The sequence below is a fragment of the Tachypleus tridentatus genome, chromosome 3, assembly GCF_004210375.1.
Source record: "Tachypleus tridentatus isolate NWPU-2018 chromosome 3, ASM421037v1, whole genome shotgun sequence".
Lineage (NCBI taxonomy): Eukaryota > Metazoa > Arthropoda > Merostomata > Xiphosura > Limulidae > Tachypleus > Tachypleus tridentatus.
In genome coordinates, this window is record NC_134827.1 from 63,848,065 (window position 1) to 63,867,792 (window position 19,728).

General features: G+C 36.4%; 1 protein-coding gene and 1 long non-coding RNA gene across 5 annotated transcripts in view; one reads left to right on the top strand and one right to left on the bottom strand.

The window, feature by feature from the left end:
- Nucleotides 1-6,482, top strand: part of LOC143246985 (uncharacterized) — a 56,009-nt gene extending 49,527 nt beyond the window's left edge. For both annotated transcript variants that reach the window (XR_013026289.1, XR_013026292.1), the window contains exon 4: nucleotides 6,348-6,482. This is a non-coding gene — a long non-coding RNA (uncharacterized LOC143246985). The remainder of the gene's footprint in view (nucleotides 1-6,347) is intronic.
- Nucleotides 1-18,611, bottom strand: part of LOC143246982 (hemocyte protein-glutamine gamma-glutamyltransferase) — a 29,001-nt gene extending 10,390 nt beyond the window's left edge. Inside the window, exons 1-8 of one of the 3 annotated variants that reach the window (XM_076494262.1) lie at nucleotides 18,475-18,528; nucleotides 14,437-14,489; nucleotides 12,373-12,565; nucleotides 8,959-9,162; nucleotides 5,718-5,993; nucleotides 3,771-3,889; nucleotides 2,468-2,575; nucleotides 549-726 (exon numbers count right to left, since the gene is read on the bottom strand). In XM_076494262.1, coding sequence (XP_076350377.1) covers nucleotides 549-726; nucleotides 2,468-2,575; nucleotides 3,771-3,889; nucleotides 5,718-5,993; nucleotides 8,959-9,162; nucleotides 12,373-12,544 — 1,057 coding nt within the window. In that variant the 5' untranslated portion in view covers nucleotides 12,545-12,565; nucleotides 14,437-14,489; nucleotides 18,475-18,528. Of the gene's footprint in view, nucleotides 1-548; nucleotides 727-2,467; nucleotides 2,576-3,770; nucleotides 3,890-5,717; nucleotides 5,994-8,958; nucleotides 9,163-12,372; nucleotides 12,566-14,436; nucleotides 14,490-18,474 lie in introns of all 3 variants that reach the window. The other 2 variants (XM_076494261.1, XM_076494263.1) reach the window with 2 other exon arrangements.
- Between the last annotated feature and the right edge of the window lie 1,117 nt (nucleotides 18,612-19,728).

The window sequence follows — 19,728 nt, forward strand, 5'->3', positions numbered from 1 at the left end:
TCTTCGGGTCAACGTAAAGAAGACCTAAGAAAAGCGAAATATTGTTTTCTACTTTGTTTAAATAAAAATGTTAATACTCACGCCAACTGTTTATAGAATTCATTTTAAGCGTCAATTATTATAACTGATATGATAACCAATCACTTGTATGTGTTTATGTAGCAGTTTGTTGTTTTAATCACTGTGGTCAGCATTGCTTGTAGATTAATTAACCAGTTTTTGTGGTTCAATCAGGTGAGAGACATTAGCTTTGTGCTATATTCGTATTTAATAGAATACCAAGTATATTGAAGTTGACCAAAGTTATGAAATTTAACATCAGAATGTTATAAAAATAAATTATGGATGAACTCTTCAGTATGCATTTATGTGGTAGTTTTTTAATGTTTTTAAAATCTCTCTGGTCAACACAAGTTTTCTTTAGTTGTGTGTTTGGAACATTACAACACAAGTCACATAAAACTCCATCATCATGGGCGAACAAAACAGAACAGAAGGGTGTTGGATGGAAACTATTGAATTTTATACAAAATACAGTTTTTAATTACCAGTATTTGCTACGCCAGCAAACACCCAGCACTGTCCGTATTTCACTGGAACTCCTCGAGTTTTCAGGTATTTCTCCAAGATGGCAGAACTTCCGGTCCACATCCAAGGTGCAACACCATCATCATAAGGTTCTTGCCATCTTCCTTCTAGAACCCCTTCATCGTCTATGTTGTTTACCTCAGTTACGAAAAACAATTTTATTTGAATATTAAATTCCACCAAAGACTTTTCTCATAATACGTACTTTGAACCGATGAAAGTTATTATTCAATAAATACAATCAAACGAATAAGGCCTAACGTTTTCTACAACTGTTTACTATTTTCTACCGTACATTGCACACTAATGGTGATACTGAAGCTTATTAGTATAGTTATTACTATGGGTACAATCAGTAAGTTGTTTTAACACTAGAAATAAACGTATTTATTATTTTCAGTATTATGTCTTATGTATACCAATACGTACTACACGAAAGAAATAACCAATAAGTTGTTGTGGACGTATAAGATGTCTCGCTTTAACCTTGTCTGTAGATCACCGATAACATTGAAGGTTTGTAGGGTTAAGTGTTAAGTTCAAGTTATTTATTTATTACTTTGTCGTCTGCTCGCTATATCCTCGACATCAGTAAATGTCACGCGGCGTTGGATAATCTCGACATCAAGGAGTTACAACCACAACGTACGACTCTTTCAAAATAACGTAATGAAACTTGTTACTTTAAAATAATTGCTTTTAATCCTCTTGTTATGAACATAGATAAACAATAATAAAATATTCACTAACAAGATAAATCAATCTAAACTGAACAGTGTTTTATATCATGACATACCACAATGTCGTAATCGTAACTCAGGCATATCTTTACTTTATGTTTCAATTCATTCAGCATTCCTTCAATGTTTATCTTTGTAATACATGACTAACAATGACTAGATGACAAGCTAATTTACACGTGTATGATGTAAACTGATGTGATGATTACATGTTTGTTACGTCTACCAATTTAACTGTTTTTAATAGCGTAATAAAGGAGATTCAGGAGCTAAAACTGGAATCAGGAGACCCTAAAAGCTACCAGTGATTGAATGATTTAAACACTCGTGAACATACACTAGTAGAAAACAGCTTGTTAATAACTCTCTATTTTGGGGCTGTTCTAATCGAATTGTAGTAACTGGTTTTCACTCTTATAACGCACGAGGAAAGTTAGAATGTGACGTGAAGATTTTAAGTACTCTCGGATCCACAGTCCGGCACTAGCTCATGCCCGATATAAAACTATAAATGATAAAGTTTTACCACTGATAGATAATATTATTCACATAAACTCACGTTTTATTTGATTGACACACAGTTGGTATTGTGTCAGCTGTTGAAAGAAAACTGAGATGTGACACCAGTTGTTGACTGTATCCATTTTCATACATTCAAAAAATTATGGGTATGTGTGTGTTTTCTTACAGCAAAGCCACATCAGGCTATCTACTGAATCCACCGAGGGGAATCGAACCCCTGATTTTAGCGTTGTAAATCCGTAGACTTACCACTGTACTAGCAGGTGACTATTGTGGGTATTATGAAAGGTTAATGTACAAAATATTTATATTACCATTTTTCAAACCTTAAGTTCGGTTAGAAATCAATCAGTTTTATTACACTTGAAACTTAGGACGTTTCTCATCGTGTTAGTTTCTCGTAATCAACTGGCGTTTCAAAATAATTCATTCCAGAAACGTAATGTTATGTATTAAAGACGTGTAGCGTGAGGCTTATCACATCAGGCGTTAGGCTAAAGTCACTAGTTACGTGTAATAAAATATGGGTAAGATTTGTAATATACGTTTGATGATTAAGCTATATTTTCATAATAATGTTCATAGACATTTCATGATATAAGTTAATTTTAACTTACCATCGCTGATATAGCTCGGACTACTTTTATCGGGTTGGACCTAGCAGTGTAGTCAAGTCCAGAACGTTCCAAGATCAACATACAGGCTGGAAGCACTGAATCTGTAAACTGGATTAAACACATTGCTGTAGTCAGAGTTATTAACTATAAACATTTATGTGTTAAATAATACATTAGAAATGGCTATACGTACTAAACATATCTTAATACAATAAATCAAACACCTGTTGTGAACACATCTGTTCACTTAATCACTTATTCAAAGTGTATATCTTATACTAAATTTACTACTGTCCGTGGAGCGCCCTCTCATAAAAGTCTAAGGATTTTAATATAATATTTTTTTTTGCATTCTTGAGTTAACGTACCTGTGAGACTTACAAAAAACACTGACATACGATTTTCAATAGTGTGTGTATTTCTTATAGCAAAGCCACCTTAGTTCATCTGTTGTGTCCACTGAAGGGAATCGATTCTTTGATTTTAGTGTTGTGCTATTTTCTATAGAACCTTGGTTCTCTGCAATTATCACAGTATTAATATCTTGGCCTGATAATATATCTAGAAACTATTGACTGTTGCTAAATAGTGCTATAGTTAATAACATATACGATTATCTAATACTGGATAGATACAACAATCTACACCCATCTTCACCTGCAGCTTGAAACAAATAAACTACGACACCAGGAAGCCGCTACTAACAGTAACAAAGTCTTAAACGGTGTAAAACGTATAGATGTTATGCAGTCAGTCAACACCACCCACCGCCAACTCTTGGGATACTCTTTTACCAACGAATATTGGGTTAGACCGCAACATTATAACGCCCCCACGGCTAAAATATCGAGCATGTTTGGAGTGTGGGGGATTCGGACCCGCGACTCTCAGATTGCGAGCCGAGTGCCTGAACCACCTGGCCATACCGTGTCCCCTGTGTACGTATGGGAGAAAGAAACATATACTTTATTTAAGTATGCCTTGTTTTAGTATCACATAAATTGTTTTGATGATTGATGTTATTCTGTTATTGATAGGGAAAGTTTACTGAGTTAAATAATGTAACAGACATGAGGTATCTAAAAATGCAGTGTTTATGTTGTTCACAGTGAAGGTCTAAGATCTAATCTACATCGATTACACAACATTAGACCATTATGATCTATGTGCATTTATAGCCACATTAAAGTATCACACAGACCTAAACATGAATGTTATAAAAATATTAGTATATAAATTATTAAGCACGAAAGTCACATGAAGACAGAAACACTTGTTTAAATAAATTATAAACTCGGGTCACCTGTCCAAAAATCCATCTTCGTCCAACCGGTTGTTTGAAGGAACCAGTGAATATCTTTCCTACATCACTCAGAACATATTCCTTTCTCCATTGTTCATCCTCCATATACACTGAATCCTCTGTATAGATATGTTAATTATGTATTGTAACAATCTTTAGCAAGTGATTTATATAACACTTCATTTCTTCAGTAATAAATTAACCAATGGATGAGAATGTTTCTCAAAGTTCTTCTAACCTGCATGTAAACCTTTTATTTTTATTTATAGACGTGGATGTCAGGTTGGACTTGAATTGTAGTTTCCAAGTTTAGTACCAATATGTATTAAATGGAAAGAGATTAATTGAGTCTGAAAGTTCCTAAGTGATTGAAGTAGCGGGCTACTTAACGGCAGGTTCAAAGTACGAGTTTGATATGCTAGTTAAAACACCATACACTTTTAGCTCTAACCTTTATAGCCAATCTTACTGTCTGGTTAGGTTGAACTACTTTTGTTGTTCACAAGTTGACATGTTGTTGTTGTTAGAACTTATGAATTAGAAATGTCTGTGTCTGAACTTTACGGGTCTCTGAGCTGGTTGTTTAGCCAGTCTGTGTCTGAACTTTACGGGTCTCTGAGCTGGTTGTTTAGCCAGTCTGTGTCTGAACTTTACGGGTCTCTGAGCTGGTTGTTTAACCAGTCTGTGTCTGAACTTTACGGGTCTCTGAGCTGGTTGTTTAACCAGTCTGTGTCTGAACTTTACGGGTCTCTGAGCTGGTTCTTTAGCCAGTCTGTGTCTGAACTTTACGGGTCTCTGAGCTGGTTGTTTAGGCAGTCTGTGTCTGAACTTTACGGGTCTCTGAGCTGGTTGTTTAACCAGTCTGTGTCTGAACTTTACGGGTCTCTGAGCTGGTTGTTTAGGCAGTCTGTGTCTGAACTTTACGGGTCTCTGAGCTGGTTGTTTAGCCAGTCTGTGTCTGAACTTTACGGGTCTCTGAGCTGGTTGTTTAACCAGTCTGTGTCTGAACTTTACGGGTCTCTGAGCTGGTTGTTTAGCCAGTCTGTGTCTGAACTTTACGGGTCTCTGAACTGGTTGTTTAGCCAGTCTGTGTCTGAACTTTACAGGTCTCTGAGCTGGTTGTTTAACCAGTCTGTGTCTGAACTTTACAGGTCTCTGAGCTGGTTGTTTAGCCAGTCTGTGTCTGAACTTTACGGGTCTCTGAGCTGGTTGTTTAGCCAGTCTGTGTCTGAACTTTACGGGTCTCTGAGCTGGTTGTTTAACCAGTCTGTGTCTGAACTTTACGGGTCTCTGAGCTGGTTGTTTAACCAGTCTGTGTCTGAACTTTACGGGTCTCTGAGCTGGTTCTTTAGCCAGTCTGTGTCTGAACTTTACGGGTCTCTGAGCTGGTTGTTTAGGCAGTCTGTGTCTGAACTTTACGGGTCTCTGAGCTGGTTGTTTAACCAGTCTGTGTCTGAACTTTACGGGTCTCTGAGCTGGTTGTTTAGGCAGTCTGTGTCTGAACTTTACGGGTCTCTGAGCTGGTTGTTTAGCCAGTCTGTGTCTGAACTTTACGGGTCTCTGAGCTGGTTGTTTAACCAGTCTGTGTCTGAACTTTACGGGTCTCTGAGCTGGTTGTTTAGCCAGTCTGTGTCTGAACTTTACGGGTCTCTGAACTGGTTGTTTAGCCAGTCTGTGTCTGAACTTTACAGGTCTCTGAGCTGGTTGTTTAACCAGTCTGTGTCTGAACTTTACAGGTCTCTGAGCTGGTTGTTTAGCCAGTCTGTGTCTGAACTTTACGGGTCTCTAAGCTGGTTGTTTAGCCAGTGCAGTGATAGGTATCAATGAACGCTTTTTATTGTGTTCTACAGTAATTCGAGTTTGTATTTAAAAATAAAGTTATTGTATCTCAGAAGTTACGATACTCCATTTTAATTAATATTAGCTTAATTCTAACACCAGACTTACGTTTACACCATGGATTAAACAGTATATATGTCTTATTTTTACACTCATGGGTGACTGCAGACACATTGGGTTGTTCTTCTGAAGTCAGCTGGGATACAATTTTCATTTTCCAAACTCCTACTGCAACAGCAGCAGGAATCTGTATTTCAAGAGTGATCACAGCGCCATCATGTTGACGTAATCGAACGTCCCATTGGGTTTTATCCTTTGTAAACGTATCGCTGCCAGAGACGGGCAACATTATCAAAGTGCCTTTAGTAATTAGTGGTTGTTGCCCTAAAAAAAAAAGAAAAAAGAAAACGAATGTACACTTTTACCATTCTGTTTACACACTGATTAAACAGTGCGTATTTATGTAAACCTGACAACTTACATATAAGGTCATTAATATAGGACATAGCTACAAATTCTCTAATGAGTTTACAATGTAATTCGCACATAAGAGTTGTGTACTATTCACCAGGTTATAAGTGTGGTTTACGAGAATTCTTTTTAAATAAAGCTCTTTGAATTCGGAAATAAACACTTGATTGACTGCACAAGTGGTTTAAAATTTACAAAACAGGGTTTATTCAAAGGACATTAGTAGAACCTTTCACAGGTCTAACCTGATAACGTTCTATATTCCAGGCCACAGTGACTTCTTACTAAACGAGAGATTTAACCCTAACTGGTACGTTGCAGAGTTTGGAGCAGCCTAGTGAGATGTCTGAATTGTCATCAGTGAAACAATATGTAGACAAAGGGAACAGGAAACTTATTAAAGATGTCGCTCTGGTCTACAGTGATACTGGAGGAAAGATGGCTGAATTACAGAAATGTAACAAAAGCGAAGAAGGTATATTGAAAGATAGGATGTTGGTTGAATAAAAGTGAAGTTGGTGTTACCAGCAGACGAAACGTGAGGACATGGTAGGAGGATAGAGAACCTGTGGATAGGTCAAACTTCAAACAAACGACAGTAGCAGAAGTAATTGTATTGAATTGTTATTTAATCTGAATATTTGATGTTTAAAATAAAAATAATATACATATATATATACTGATTTATTGTTACACGGTTATCGATAATACTAAAGTAAAATAGTAAAAGGCCTTTTTTTTTTACAATCGGTAGTGTGGAAATAAAAACACACACATCTATCTTACTTTAGGTTTAAGTGACAGTGGATTCGCAAACATCCAAAGCTTTCCATTTAATTTAACCCTAATAGAGACATCTTACGACTCTGTACCTCTTCGTTTGCACCATTAGATTTCAGTATACCATAGGGTATAGTTAGGCATTTACAGTTTTGGTTTCGTTCAAATTTTGAGTCAAGCTACACGAAGACTATCTTCATTAGAACATGTTCAGGGCATTTTTTTACACGTTACAATTAACTTCGTGTTCCATTACAGGATACACGTAGCTCGTACAGTTACGCTGTACCTGTTATGTGACTATTGATTTGTTTCGCAGGTTTTATTAGGTAATTAGTGTTTTCTGTGACTGTTTAGCCATTGTAACAGTTTTCCATAAACATAGACACTTACCTTGACTGACTGCTTCATTAAAACCCTAGCTAATATTAGGTTAAACTACAATTTGACGTTATAATAAATTGGATTTAGCCCGAAATATACTTCATAATATGTCAACAAGAGTCTTGTCTGATGGTATTCCATTCATCTCGGAGTAGGATTTATTTTAATAGCTTCCAAATGACGCAGATAATCGTGGGAATGTGATTCTCAGACCATTCAAAAATTTTCAAACGGACCGATCTTGCCAGATGAAATAACTGAAGACACTTTTCGTTATACTTGAACCAATTTTGGATAAGTTATGCATGCTGGATGATTAAGATAACATCTTGAAAGATCTCTCATTCATCAGGGTAAACAATGAACATTTATGGCACAGCAATAAAAAACAGCAATATTCTGGAAGTTATTTGTCTTTAAAAACCACACAGAACCTGCTACCAGAACATGGATTATTTGTACTCTGTTCACCACAGGCTATATAACTCCCAGATTTTGCGTCTTACCAATGACCAACCTGGCATCTGTGATAAAATTAAAACACCTGTCTCACTATGTCTAACTATTGCACTTCCAATCATTGAACTCCGACAATGTGTGCTCTGAGCATGACCATGAAGTGTCTTCCCGTTAATATCAGCGATGAGGGGTATGGGAATAACACTTAGCTATCACATAAACATTCTTGTAATGTTCTATACAAGGGAAGGTTCACATTTGTTGATTCTAACCACTGATAAAGTATTGTTTGTTTTTAATTTCACACAGAGCTGCACAAGGGCTATCTCTACTAGCCATCCGTAATTTAGTAGTGTAAGACTAAAGGTAAGACAGCTAGTCATAACCATCCACAGTCAACTCTTAGACTACTCTTTTACCAACTGACAGTGGGATTGACTGTCACACTATGACGGCTGAAATGACGACAATAGTCGGTGTGACGGAGACTCAAACCCTCGAACCTCAGATTACGAGACTAACATCCTAACCAACCGGTCATGTCAGACCAATGATAAAGTAATTGGTTCCACATTTAAAACTCTCACTATCATACTGTTAGTTTAAGTATGTCACTTACAACTGACAGTTATAGCTTCTTTAGAAGTAAACCTGTTCCTTTGTGATTGTTACTGATAACTGACTGGTGTATCTTTCTGAAAGGTATTAACAGATGGTCTATTATAAAACATTGAATAGTTCTTGGGACATAACAATTGACTTAGAGACTAGTCATGACATGTATATATGTTTTTACTAATATTGTAATATTAGTCCATACGACAGTTATCAGTCAGTTTATAAGTGGGATGGGCCAAAAATCGTTATATTATGAAGATACTATACAAATAAAATACTTTAAGATCAACCTAAAGATGACTCTGTAAGAGCGTCATCTGTCGACATTTCTGTTGTTTATAATATCCTTTGATTTATTACTAATGCTAAGGAAGATAACCGGTATCGAACAAAGAACATTAATAGTTAAGTGACATATCCTAGAAACCTAGCTTGTTATTAAATACTTCTATCAACAATAAATCTTAGATTACGAAACTAAAACAAGAAACAATTACCAGTGGGAGGACACAAGAGTAATACTGACTTATCGTGACGAACATTTTTTGTTCTGAGAGTAGGGGAAAAAATGTAACATTAATATGTTACATTATACTAAATCACTCTAAAATTACGTGAACACTTTGTTTCAACTCACCAAAACCAATTTCCAGCTTCAGGCGGTCTTGCTGTGGATTGTAGTTTCTTTTAAATCGAATTGCTATGCTGAAGGGCTGACCACGACGAAGAATCAGGACAGGCTTGGTACCATCCACAAGATCATACATGAAAGTGTTGTGTTCGCGAGCGTTATCTCTTGTGTACAGTTCCACACTTTCCACTTGTAGTGATGATGGGCCACCTAAAACATTCGAAAAGAAATACATGTTGTAATGGTGTCCAACAATCTACATATCTTATGGTATTCCTCCTGTGTTGTACTAAACTAATGGTGTCCAACAATCTACATATCTTATGATATTCCTCCTGTGTTGTACTAAACTAATGGAGTCCGACAATCTACATATCGTATGGTATTCATCCTGTGTTGTACTAAACTAATGGAGTCCAACAATCTACATATCTTATGGTATTCATCCTGTGTTGTACTAAACTAATGGAGTCCGACAATCTACGTATCTCATGGCAATCCTCCTGTGTTGTAATAAACTAATGGAGTCTGACAATCTACATATCTTATAGTATTCATCCTGTGTTCTTATAACCAAACAATGTCCGACAATCTTCAGATGTTATGGTATTCATCCTGTGTTCTTATAACCAAACAATGTCCGACAATCTTCAGATGTTATGGTATTCATCCTGTGTTTTTATAACCAAACAATGTCCGACAATCTACATATCTTATAGTATTCCTCCTGTGTTCTTATAACCAAACAATGTCCGACAATCTTCAGATGTTATGTAATTCCTCCTGTGTTCTTATAACCAAACAATGTCCGACAATTTTCAGATGTTATGGTATCCCTCCTGTGTTCTTATAACCAAACAATGTCCGACAATCTTCAGATGTTATGGTATTCCTCCTGTGTTCTTATAACCAAACAATGCCCGATAATCTTCAGATGTTATGGTATTCCTCCTGTGTTCTTATAACTAAACAATGTCCGACAATCTTCAGATGTTATGGTATCCCTCCTGTGTTCTTATAACCAAACAATGTCCGACAATCTTCAGATGTTATGGTATTCCTCCTGTGTTCTTATAACCAAACAATGTCCGACAATCTTCAGATGTTATGGTATTCCTCCTGTGTTCTTATAACCAAACAATGTCCGACAATCTTCAGATGTTATGGTATTCCTCCAGTGTTCTTATAACCAAACAATGTCCGACAATCTTCAGATGTTATGGTATTCCTCCAGTGTTCTTATAACCAAACAATGTCCGACAATCTTCAGATGTTATGGTATCCCTCCTGTGTTCTTATAACCAAACAATGTCCGACAATCTTCAGATGTTATGGTGTTCCTCCTGTGTTCTTATAACCAAACAATGTCCGACAATCTTCAGATGTTATGGTATTCATCCTGTGTTCTTATAACCAAACAATGTCCGACAATCTTCAGATGTTATGGTATTCATCCTGTGTTTTTATAACCAAACAATGTCCGACAATCTACATATCTTATAGTATTCCTCCTGTGTTCTTATAACCAAACAATGTCCGACAATCTTCAGATGTTATGTAATTCCTCCTGTGTTCTTATAACCAAACAATGTCCGACAATTTTCAGATGTTATGGTATCCCTCCTGTGTTCTTATAACCAAACAATGTCCGACAATCTTCAGATGTTATGGTATTCCTCCTGTGTTCTTATAACCAAACAATGCCCGATAATCTTCAGATGTTATGGTATTCCTCCTGTGTTCTTATAACTAAACAATGTCCGACAATCTTCAGATGTTATGGTATCCCTCCTGTGTTCTTATAACCAAACAATGTCCGACAATCTTCAGATGTTATGGTATTCCTCCTGTGTTCTTATAACCAAACAATGTCCGACAATCTTCAGATGTTATGGTATTCCTCCTGTGTTCTTATAACCAAACAATGTCCGACAATCTTCAGATGTTATGGTATTCCTCCAGTGTTCTTATAACCAAACAATGTCCGACAATCTTCAGATGTTATGGTATTCCTCCAGTGTTCTTATAACCAAACAATGTCCGACAATCTTCAGATGTTATGGTATCCCTCCTGTGTTCTTATAACCAAACAATGTCCGACAATCTTCAGATGTTATGGTGTTCCTCCTGTGTTCTTATAACCAAACAATGTCCGACAATCTTCAGATGTTATGATATTCCTCCTGTGTTCTTATAACCAAACAATGTCTGACAATCTACAGATGTTATGCTATCCCTCCTGTGTACGTACGAACACATGTATCAGTTATGTTGATTTCTACTTCAGTCTGTGGTATTTTGACATCTTATCAACAACTAAAAACCACACAATATTGATATATATGTTTCAAATTTAGGTCAAAATTGTTTTATTTCAACATTACCATTTTTAATAGATCTTACTCTCAAACCCAGTTAAAACACGGGAACTTTAAATTGTTATCTATATTTAGATTTAAATGACTGGTTTGATCCAAAACAAACGTAGACTTTGGTTTTTATACCAGTAAAACTATTTATGATAAGCAGCAAGTTAACATTAAAATAAACAAAGTATTCTACACCAGGACATCAATTGTTCGTATTTATATTTATCAAGTATTTGAAATAAGGGTTATAAACAAGATACATATTATCAGTAATCGTAATTACAATAGCAAGTAATTTTATAACTAGAGTACTCTGCAAAAGTAATTCGTTTTAGATGACAGGGAAACGAATGGATAATGTGAGGTGTGTAATTTTGTCTACTGACCTTACGTCTTACTAAGGAGAGCTTTTACAGGTACCTATGACGTCACTGGTTATTAAACTACTACCTTTTACACCATCTGTAACTTTTCTGACTCGTAGGTTATAAAGTAATTGGTATATAGTAATACAAACTGACACTTAATCTTTAAATAGACTTAAGTCGTCACGTAGTGAAATATGCAGAACAATGTTCAGCAATCGATCTTACCAAAGATGTTTCACCACCAATCGTTACAACAATGTTTCAGGTGTTTCTTTTTTTAGTATTTTCAGTTCATTCAACCCTTGTGAAAATTAGTGAGTACTGCACGTTTAAGAAAACAACTGAATATATCGAAAGTATTTGTGATGTCTGATGATAGATTTCAAGTTAAAGGTAAACGAGGACTCTCTGTGATCGCTGTCAGTAATTTAACAAAAGAATAGTGGAATTGACCGTCTTATTATAACACCCTCACAGCTAGCATGTTGTGTAAGACGGGGATTTAAGACGCGCTCCCCTGATCCAAATTGGGTAATCCTTCACCAGCCCATGATAGGCCATCTAATTACAAAAAAAACAACTAATAACTCGACATTACAAGAACGAAACTGAAACCTAAACAAACGAGAGAAAATGTTAATCATGTAACATTGCAAGAACAAAACTGAAACCTAAACACTTACTGTCAGGCTGGTGTGATTCGGGGTTCCCCCACCAATTTCTTCCGAACTCTTCATTCATATTCTCCAACAAATCTAACATGTAGGAATGATAATTCTCAGCCCTGTACCTGGGCCTTCTTCTGTATCTGGTACTCCTGTTTCGGAACATGTTACCTCTTCCAAAACCATACATGATACTGTCTTCAGTTTAAACCTAAAATAATAATTATATTAACGATCTAAGAAATTTCTTTGAAGTGATAAAAAAGTGTTTAAAGCATTTATAGACAACGATTAGGAAATTGTGAAGGACCGTTAACAAAGTTCAATTCGAAAATTTGTTTGTTCTGAATTTCGCGCAAAACCACACGAAAGCTATCTGCACTAGCCGCCCCTAGTTTAGCAGCGTAAGACTTGACGGAAGGCAGCTAATCATCACCACCTACGGCCAACTCTTGGGCTGCTCTTTTAAAAAACAATTAATGGATTGACCGTCACATTATAACACCTTCATGAATGAAAGGTGCGATGGGGGTTCGAACCCGCGACCCTCAGATTACGAGTCGAACGCCTTAACCCACCTGGCCATGCCGGGCCCGGTACTTCAAGTCTAGACAGTCACTCGTGATAAAGAGTCAAAACTTAAATCTACTCTTTGGTTATCAGAAAACTATCGATCCCCCCAACCTATTAAACTACTGTAAAATACCGGTTCCAATACCGGTGAAAACAACACATCCCATTCGCTAATCAAATGATTAAAGAAATGAAACTGTCTTGACTGTTTTTTACAATACTTGAAATTGAGTTTTCTGGTCGTATTGTGTTAACAATATAGCAGAAATTAATACCACTACTAATATATCAGTGTATTTTCTAAATAGGAAAAAAAAAAAAAAAACGCGTTACGAGATCTGAACCTGTCGCCACACCTTTCCTTACCCTGAATTATCCTAGTAGCACCTTTTCCAATAGGTGGATACCCTTTGTGTTAAGAGAAAATCACGTTTTTGGACATATAATAAAAACTACTGTAAATATATCCTGCTCTTAACAAGAGAGTGACGTCTCAATAGATTCACTAAAATACCCACAATTTGTTGGATGTTTTTCTCTGATAACTTTTAAAGGAGATCGGACATATAAGCCTATCTGTTTTATTTCGTAGATCAACATACAGTGGACAGGTGCACGTGGATTAATCAGTTGTTAACGTTACTCGCACTTTTAAAGGCATGATAACAGTTTCTCTGTAAACTTTAAGTCGGTTATTTTTACTACAACTAGTGAAGAAAACTTGACAAAAGCGAGTTTTTAGAGGCTTCGCAATATCTTTGAGTCAAGTTTGTTTTCATATTAAATCAACATGGACTCAGTAAAAGGATTTCTTGTCTTATATCTTTCATAGATGGCACATAATATTTGAGTGGCACGTATGGTATGAACTTTAGATACTTATATTTTCCAAAAGCATTTTATTAGGTGCCACTTAGCCAATCACGATTTACCTCTAACCATGTATGCACGAAAATGTCACTGAACAGCCAGCCATCAAAGGAATATTGTAATTTCCTTCTACATATATATATCAAACATTAAGTTTCAAACGAGGAATACATTATTGTGTATGTTATTCGTGTACGTCTGATAAAGCACTGACATTTCCGGTAAGTAAAAGGAAGTCTTGAGTAGCAATAACGCCAGGATGTTGATACATTTAGTTGTGATCGCGAGCGTCTGTTCTAGTTCATTTTGAGAATCCTGTTCAATTCGCGTTATGCGTTTGTGAATATGTTTGACAGTTGTGGAACTAGGAACACCAAAATTGGCAGACTTAAGGCCACCAGAAAGTGTCTTTATACGTACTGGGTAACTGTTGTTTATCTTAACCTGAAGATGGCCCAGGAAGGTCGAAACGTTGTTCTCTCCTTACCAATAAGTGTTAATACCCATACCAGCCGTTCTGGATACATTTTTATTTCAATAATTAATTAAAATAATTAATAAATAAATTAAAAACGAGATATTTTAAAGTCTGCTGTTGTCATATATACACTTATCAAACTTACTATTAAACTAACTTACGTTGACTGTCCTCACAAGTTCAGAAGACAACCCATTCCAAAGGTCTAATAACCCTGTTAGAAAAATAAAACTGTCTTAACTACAATTCGTAGTTTGTATAACCGGAGAAGTTTTACCAGTTTAGTACATCGGGACATCTGTGAATCATAAGAGATCTTTGAACACTGCAATGGACGCGGAATTTTAGACCAGTTCCATTGAGTGTGTAATAATTAGTATCATATGATTTATCTTTAAAAATTTTGTTTATAAAATTAGATATCCTGTCATCTGACACTAAAAAGGATAGATGAGTGCAGACACCATCTTGGGCCCGGCATGGCCAAGTCTGTTAAGGCGTTCGACTCGTAATCCAAGGGTCGCGGATTCGAATCCTGGTCGCACCAAACATGCTCGCCCTTTCAGCCGTTTGGGCGTTATAATGTGACGGTCAATCCCACTATTCGTTGGTAAAAGAGAAGCACAAGAGTTGGCGGTGGGCGATGATGACTAGCTGTCTTCTCTCTAGTCTTACACTGTTAAATTAGGGACGGCTAGCGCAGATAGCCCTCGAGTAGCTTTGCGCGAAATTGAAAACAAACAAAGAAGTCACCATCTTAGGTGGTTATTTACGATCGATGTTTGTGTTGTTCTTTCTAACGTATTATTATCAGTAAGTATAACTTATACTGTAGAGAAAATTAATGTATTTTTATCATGTAGATTACATTACTGTTAAACCTAATATTTAAATGGGTTAATTGTCAACATACTACAAACTACTAATTACGATGTACAGATCTACGAAAGAAGAGTTTTTTGTTTCATTTAGTTACGGCCCGTAACATTCACGTGTGCTCGTTTGTTTTCGATTCCAAAGTTTCTCATTGGGTTAACTGTGCTGTGCTCGATGCGAGTATTAAAACCAGAATTTTACCCTTATAAACACTCAGAATTACCTCTGAAACAACATGTGTTCCACATTCTTAACTTATGTACATTATTATAAATTCAGGTTTTGATCACATGTAGAATGGAAGTTAAAAATTAACTACTGTTAAACTCATCCGAGTCTTTCTCTTACCACCAAGGCCCGGCATGGCCAAGCGCGTAAGGCGTGCGACTCGTAATCCGAGGGTCGCGGGTTCGCGCCCGCGTCGCGCTAAACATGCTCGCCCTCTCAGCCGTGGGGGTGTATAATGTGACGGTCAATCCCACTATTCGTTGGTAAAAGAGTAGCCCAAGAGTTGGCGGTGGGTGGTGATGACTAGCTGCCTTCCCTCTAGTCTTACACTGCTAAATTAGGGACAGCTAGCACAGATAGCCCTCGAGTAGCTTTGTGCGAAATTCCAAAACAAACAAACAAACTTACCACCAACCTCACACCCAGCAGCTCAGCTGTAGGATTGTAGCGTCCAAATCCGAATTTCGATACATGTGGTGCGTACACCACAGATAACACTTTTTTAGTATCAACAAACAAGTATAATAAACATATATACACGACATAACTTAAATTTCACTGGAATAGTTTCCTTATGTCATGACGTCAGTAATTACAGCTGTATTAAGTATGTTATATATTGTTTATTTTATATTTTAAAACAACAAAAATGTCTGTTATTGACTTCTTTGTGTGAGCTTCTAATCAATACAAGACTATTAACTAGTCTTGTATCGTACTATGCGTGTGTCTTTGATGGTTCAAAGCTCGAGTCCTGTTGTCACAAAAATACATTCTTAATTTAGGTCCGTCACACATATCAAATAGTGTCGCTCAAATCTATCTTTTCGCACAGACAAGCACAGCCGAGGGTTGGCGGTCTTGTTGTTCACCAATTATATTCCTTTCTAGCACATTAGGTTAACAATTAAGGTTTAGATAGACCCCTGGGTAACTCTCGGTGAACTACAACTAACTTACTAACAACTAAAATACATGTATGAACAATAATGGATAAAGAAAATCAGTATATAAATACATGATGGTTGTTATTGTTACCATGCGAGTTCAACCACTGGTTAATAAATCATAAAAATAAATCAAGTATCAATATGAAAATAACAAACAGTCACATATTTATTTCTTGTAACTTATTTCTGGTGAATTATGTTCTGTAAGTCCGAACTCCACTGCACTAGAAAATAAAAATCTCACGACACTTCAAGTGTTGGGTTCGTTTGATTTGTTCTGAATTTTGCGCAAAGCTACTCGAGGGTTATCTGCGCTAGTCGCCCCTAATTTAGAAGTGTAATACTAGAGGGAAGGCAGCTAGTTATCACCACCCACCGCCAACTCTCGGGCTACTCTTTTATCAACGAATAGTGGGATTTACTGTAACATTATTACGGCCCCACGGCTGAAAGAGCGTGCATGTTCGGTCTGACGGGTATTCGAACCTTCGACCCTAGGATTATGAGTCAGTGCCTTAACCACCTGGTCACGCCGTGTCCTAAGTGTTGAGCATCGTGCCAAAGTTTCTTAATCAAAGTCAATTCAGTTACGTTTAGAGTGAAAAATCTGATAGAAATCCTTAACCAAGAAGAATTATAGTATTCAGAATGGAAAATTTGATGAAGTATCTTTGTCTAGAACAATTTAAACTGCTCAGTTTTGAAGAGTTTGACATGTAGAGTTTCTTCAGTTGTCTTATTCCAGAAAAACACAACTGTTCTGCTTCGAAAGTTATATATATTTCCTTAATCCAGAACAATTTAAACAGGTAAGTATACAAAGTTTGATAAAGTACGCTAGTTCTGGACAATGCTAGTGGCTCAGTACGGAAAGCTCCAGTTCTTAGTTCAATCTATGTTAACCCTAAATCTTATTTTTGGACTTATTTAAGAATGTCTGATGAATCACTCGCCTTATGTCAGTGGATAAACAAAATCATTAAATATTTGTAGAAGTGTAAGGAGGTTAGGTCTGACTGAGTGGATTAACCTGAAGAAAAGAATTTGTTCTTGTACATAGAAATGTAAGAAATGGATCAAAATAAAGATCTACGTTCAGATTGTGCGACATTTCATATCAGAATCTTCTCAGTTGGGAGTCTGAGAACTTGTTAGACAAACTTTACAAGGGGGTGCAAGTGGTCGTTCATAGAGACATAGGGCGACATCTTTTGTTATTTCTTATTGTTTAGTTAATTTTAAAGTTAAAGCAACGTTTCACTGAAATCTCTGCCGTGAACATTAATCCACTAGCCAATGTTGATAGTTTTAAGAAACTAAACTCAATATTACAAGTTTGTTAATTTTTGAATTTTATCCAAAATGAATTTTGTCAACAAATTAGCTCTAGCGGACCTACAATAAGAAAATTGTTTACAAAAGAGAAGCTGACATATTTATCACAAAGTAACATAGTGCAGACGATGTTTGAATGTTCTGATGGATCTCTGTTGAGATGTCTCTCATTTGGTGGGTTCAGCAACAAGGAAAATATGACATGGGTGGATTTAGCAACGAGGAAAATATGAGATGGGTGGATTCGGCAACGAGGAAAATATGAGATGGGTGGATTTAGGAACAAGGAAAATATTAGATGGGTGGATTCGGCAACAAGGAAAATATGAGATGAGTGGATTCAGCAATAGATATTCTGTATAACTACTTTGTGACGTCAATAAGTTATGGTGTTAGAATTTTAAATTTAATACGAAACGTTTTATCCATAGCGAAACGTTGCTTCTTTCATTACAGCAACTACACCAACATTTCAAACACAACGATAAAGTTCTTAAACATAATGAAAATGTGTGAAAAAACATTGGCATAATTAAGGAAGTTTTGTTTTAAAAGGCATTATAACTTTTAACCGTACACTAATGTTTAAGCATCTTTATAGGAAAAGTACGCCTTGCGGAGAGAACAAACAAAAACAGCACTGATTGAAAACCAACTGGTATACGTCTGTCATTATTTTACACTAATGTACTTGGGCCTTAACTCGTTAATATGTTTTAGAACAGTTTTGGAATACTAAACATCTATATATTCAGTTATCGCATGAAAAAGTCCCGCCCAGTTTCAGATATTTAGAAGAAATAAAATTACCTAACTAAGTTGCTCGTCTGGTATACTCGTCTTCGGTGCAGGTTGGGAAACGTAGTCTTATGACGAATAACCTACACCGTCTTATATTAACGTTTTGTATCGAGTGGAACTTCGTCACATGAACATCCGGTCCACTGTTTCCTTTTCGTATCTTACTGGTGAAATTACATCTTACGTATGTACTCTTTGTAACAACTTTCTAACACTTGACTCTGAAGTTTCTTTTAAATGTTTTCGCTTTATAATGACAGATATAGAAAATAATATTACCTACAACGAGTATATACGACTGAGAAAAAACTTCAAAATATGTTTTAGTGCTATGTATCACATTGACAAAAGTTTCGCACGTGCAAGTTATTTGTATATTCACCAATACTTGCTATGTATCACATTGACAAAAGTTTCGCACGTGCGAGTTATTTGTATATTCACCAATACTTGCTATGTATCACATTGACAAAAGTTTCGCACGTGCGAGTTATTTGTAAATCAACCAATACTTGCGCTTATTACCGACTGAAAATCGATCATTAACTACCAATCGGATTTGTATTTCAAAACCTTTCAAAATTAAGTTTACGTGAAATACCGAGTGAATTCAATCCTAAAAGTTTTGATGGTATAGTGATAAATTATCCGTTTCTTCCTGAACCATCAGGTGGTTAGAGGACGCTTAACTCGCAGTCTGAAGGTTGCGGGTTCGAAAACCTGTCAAACCAAATATGCTCGCCCCCTTTCAGTCTTGTGGGCGTTGTATGTGACAGTCAATCCCACTATTCATCGGTACAAAATAGCTCAAGTGTTAGCGATAGGTGGTGATGATTATCTTACCTCTAGTCTTACACTGGTGTAGCTTTGCGCGAAATTTCAAAACAAACCATTCTGTACCCTATATAAAAAATTCAAAATTTAATAGACGGCAGTTGTTGTAGTTTAAAAGTGTCGTGTTTGCAAGTTTCTAGTAACATAGTCGATGTGACTATGATGTCATATGATAGTACCCATTGTGAGTTATACTGATGGTTACAACACTGGTTAACCTGCAAGTTTTAAAAAGTGACTCCTAATTCGGCTGCCTCTTTCTAAATGTTGTCGCTCAGTGGAACAGCGGTATGTCTGCGGACTTACAACAATGGAAACAGGGTTTCGATTCCCGTAGTGGGCAGAGCACAGTTAGCCCATTGTGTAGCTTCCTCACAGATGCTGGTTTCCGAGCTCCACGAATCTCGACCAATTTCATAACACTGATTT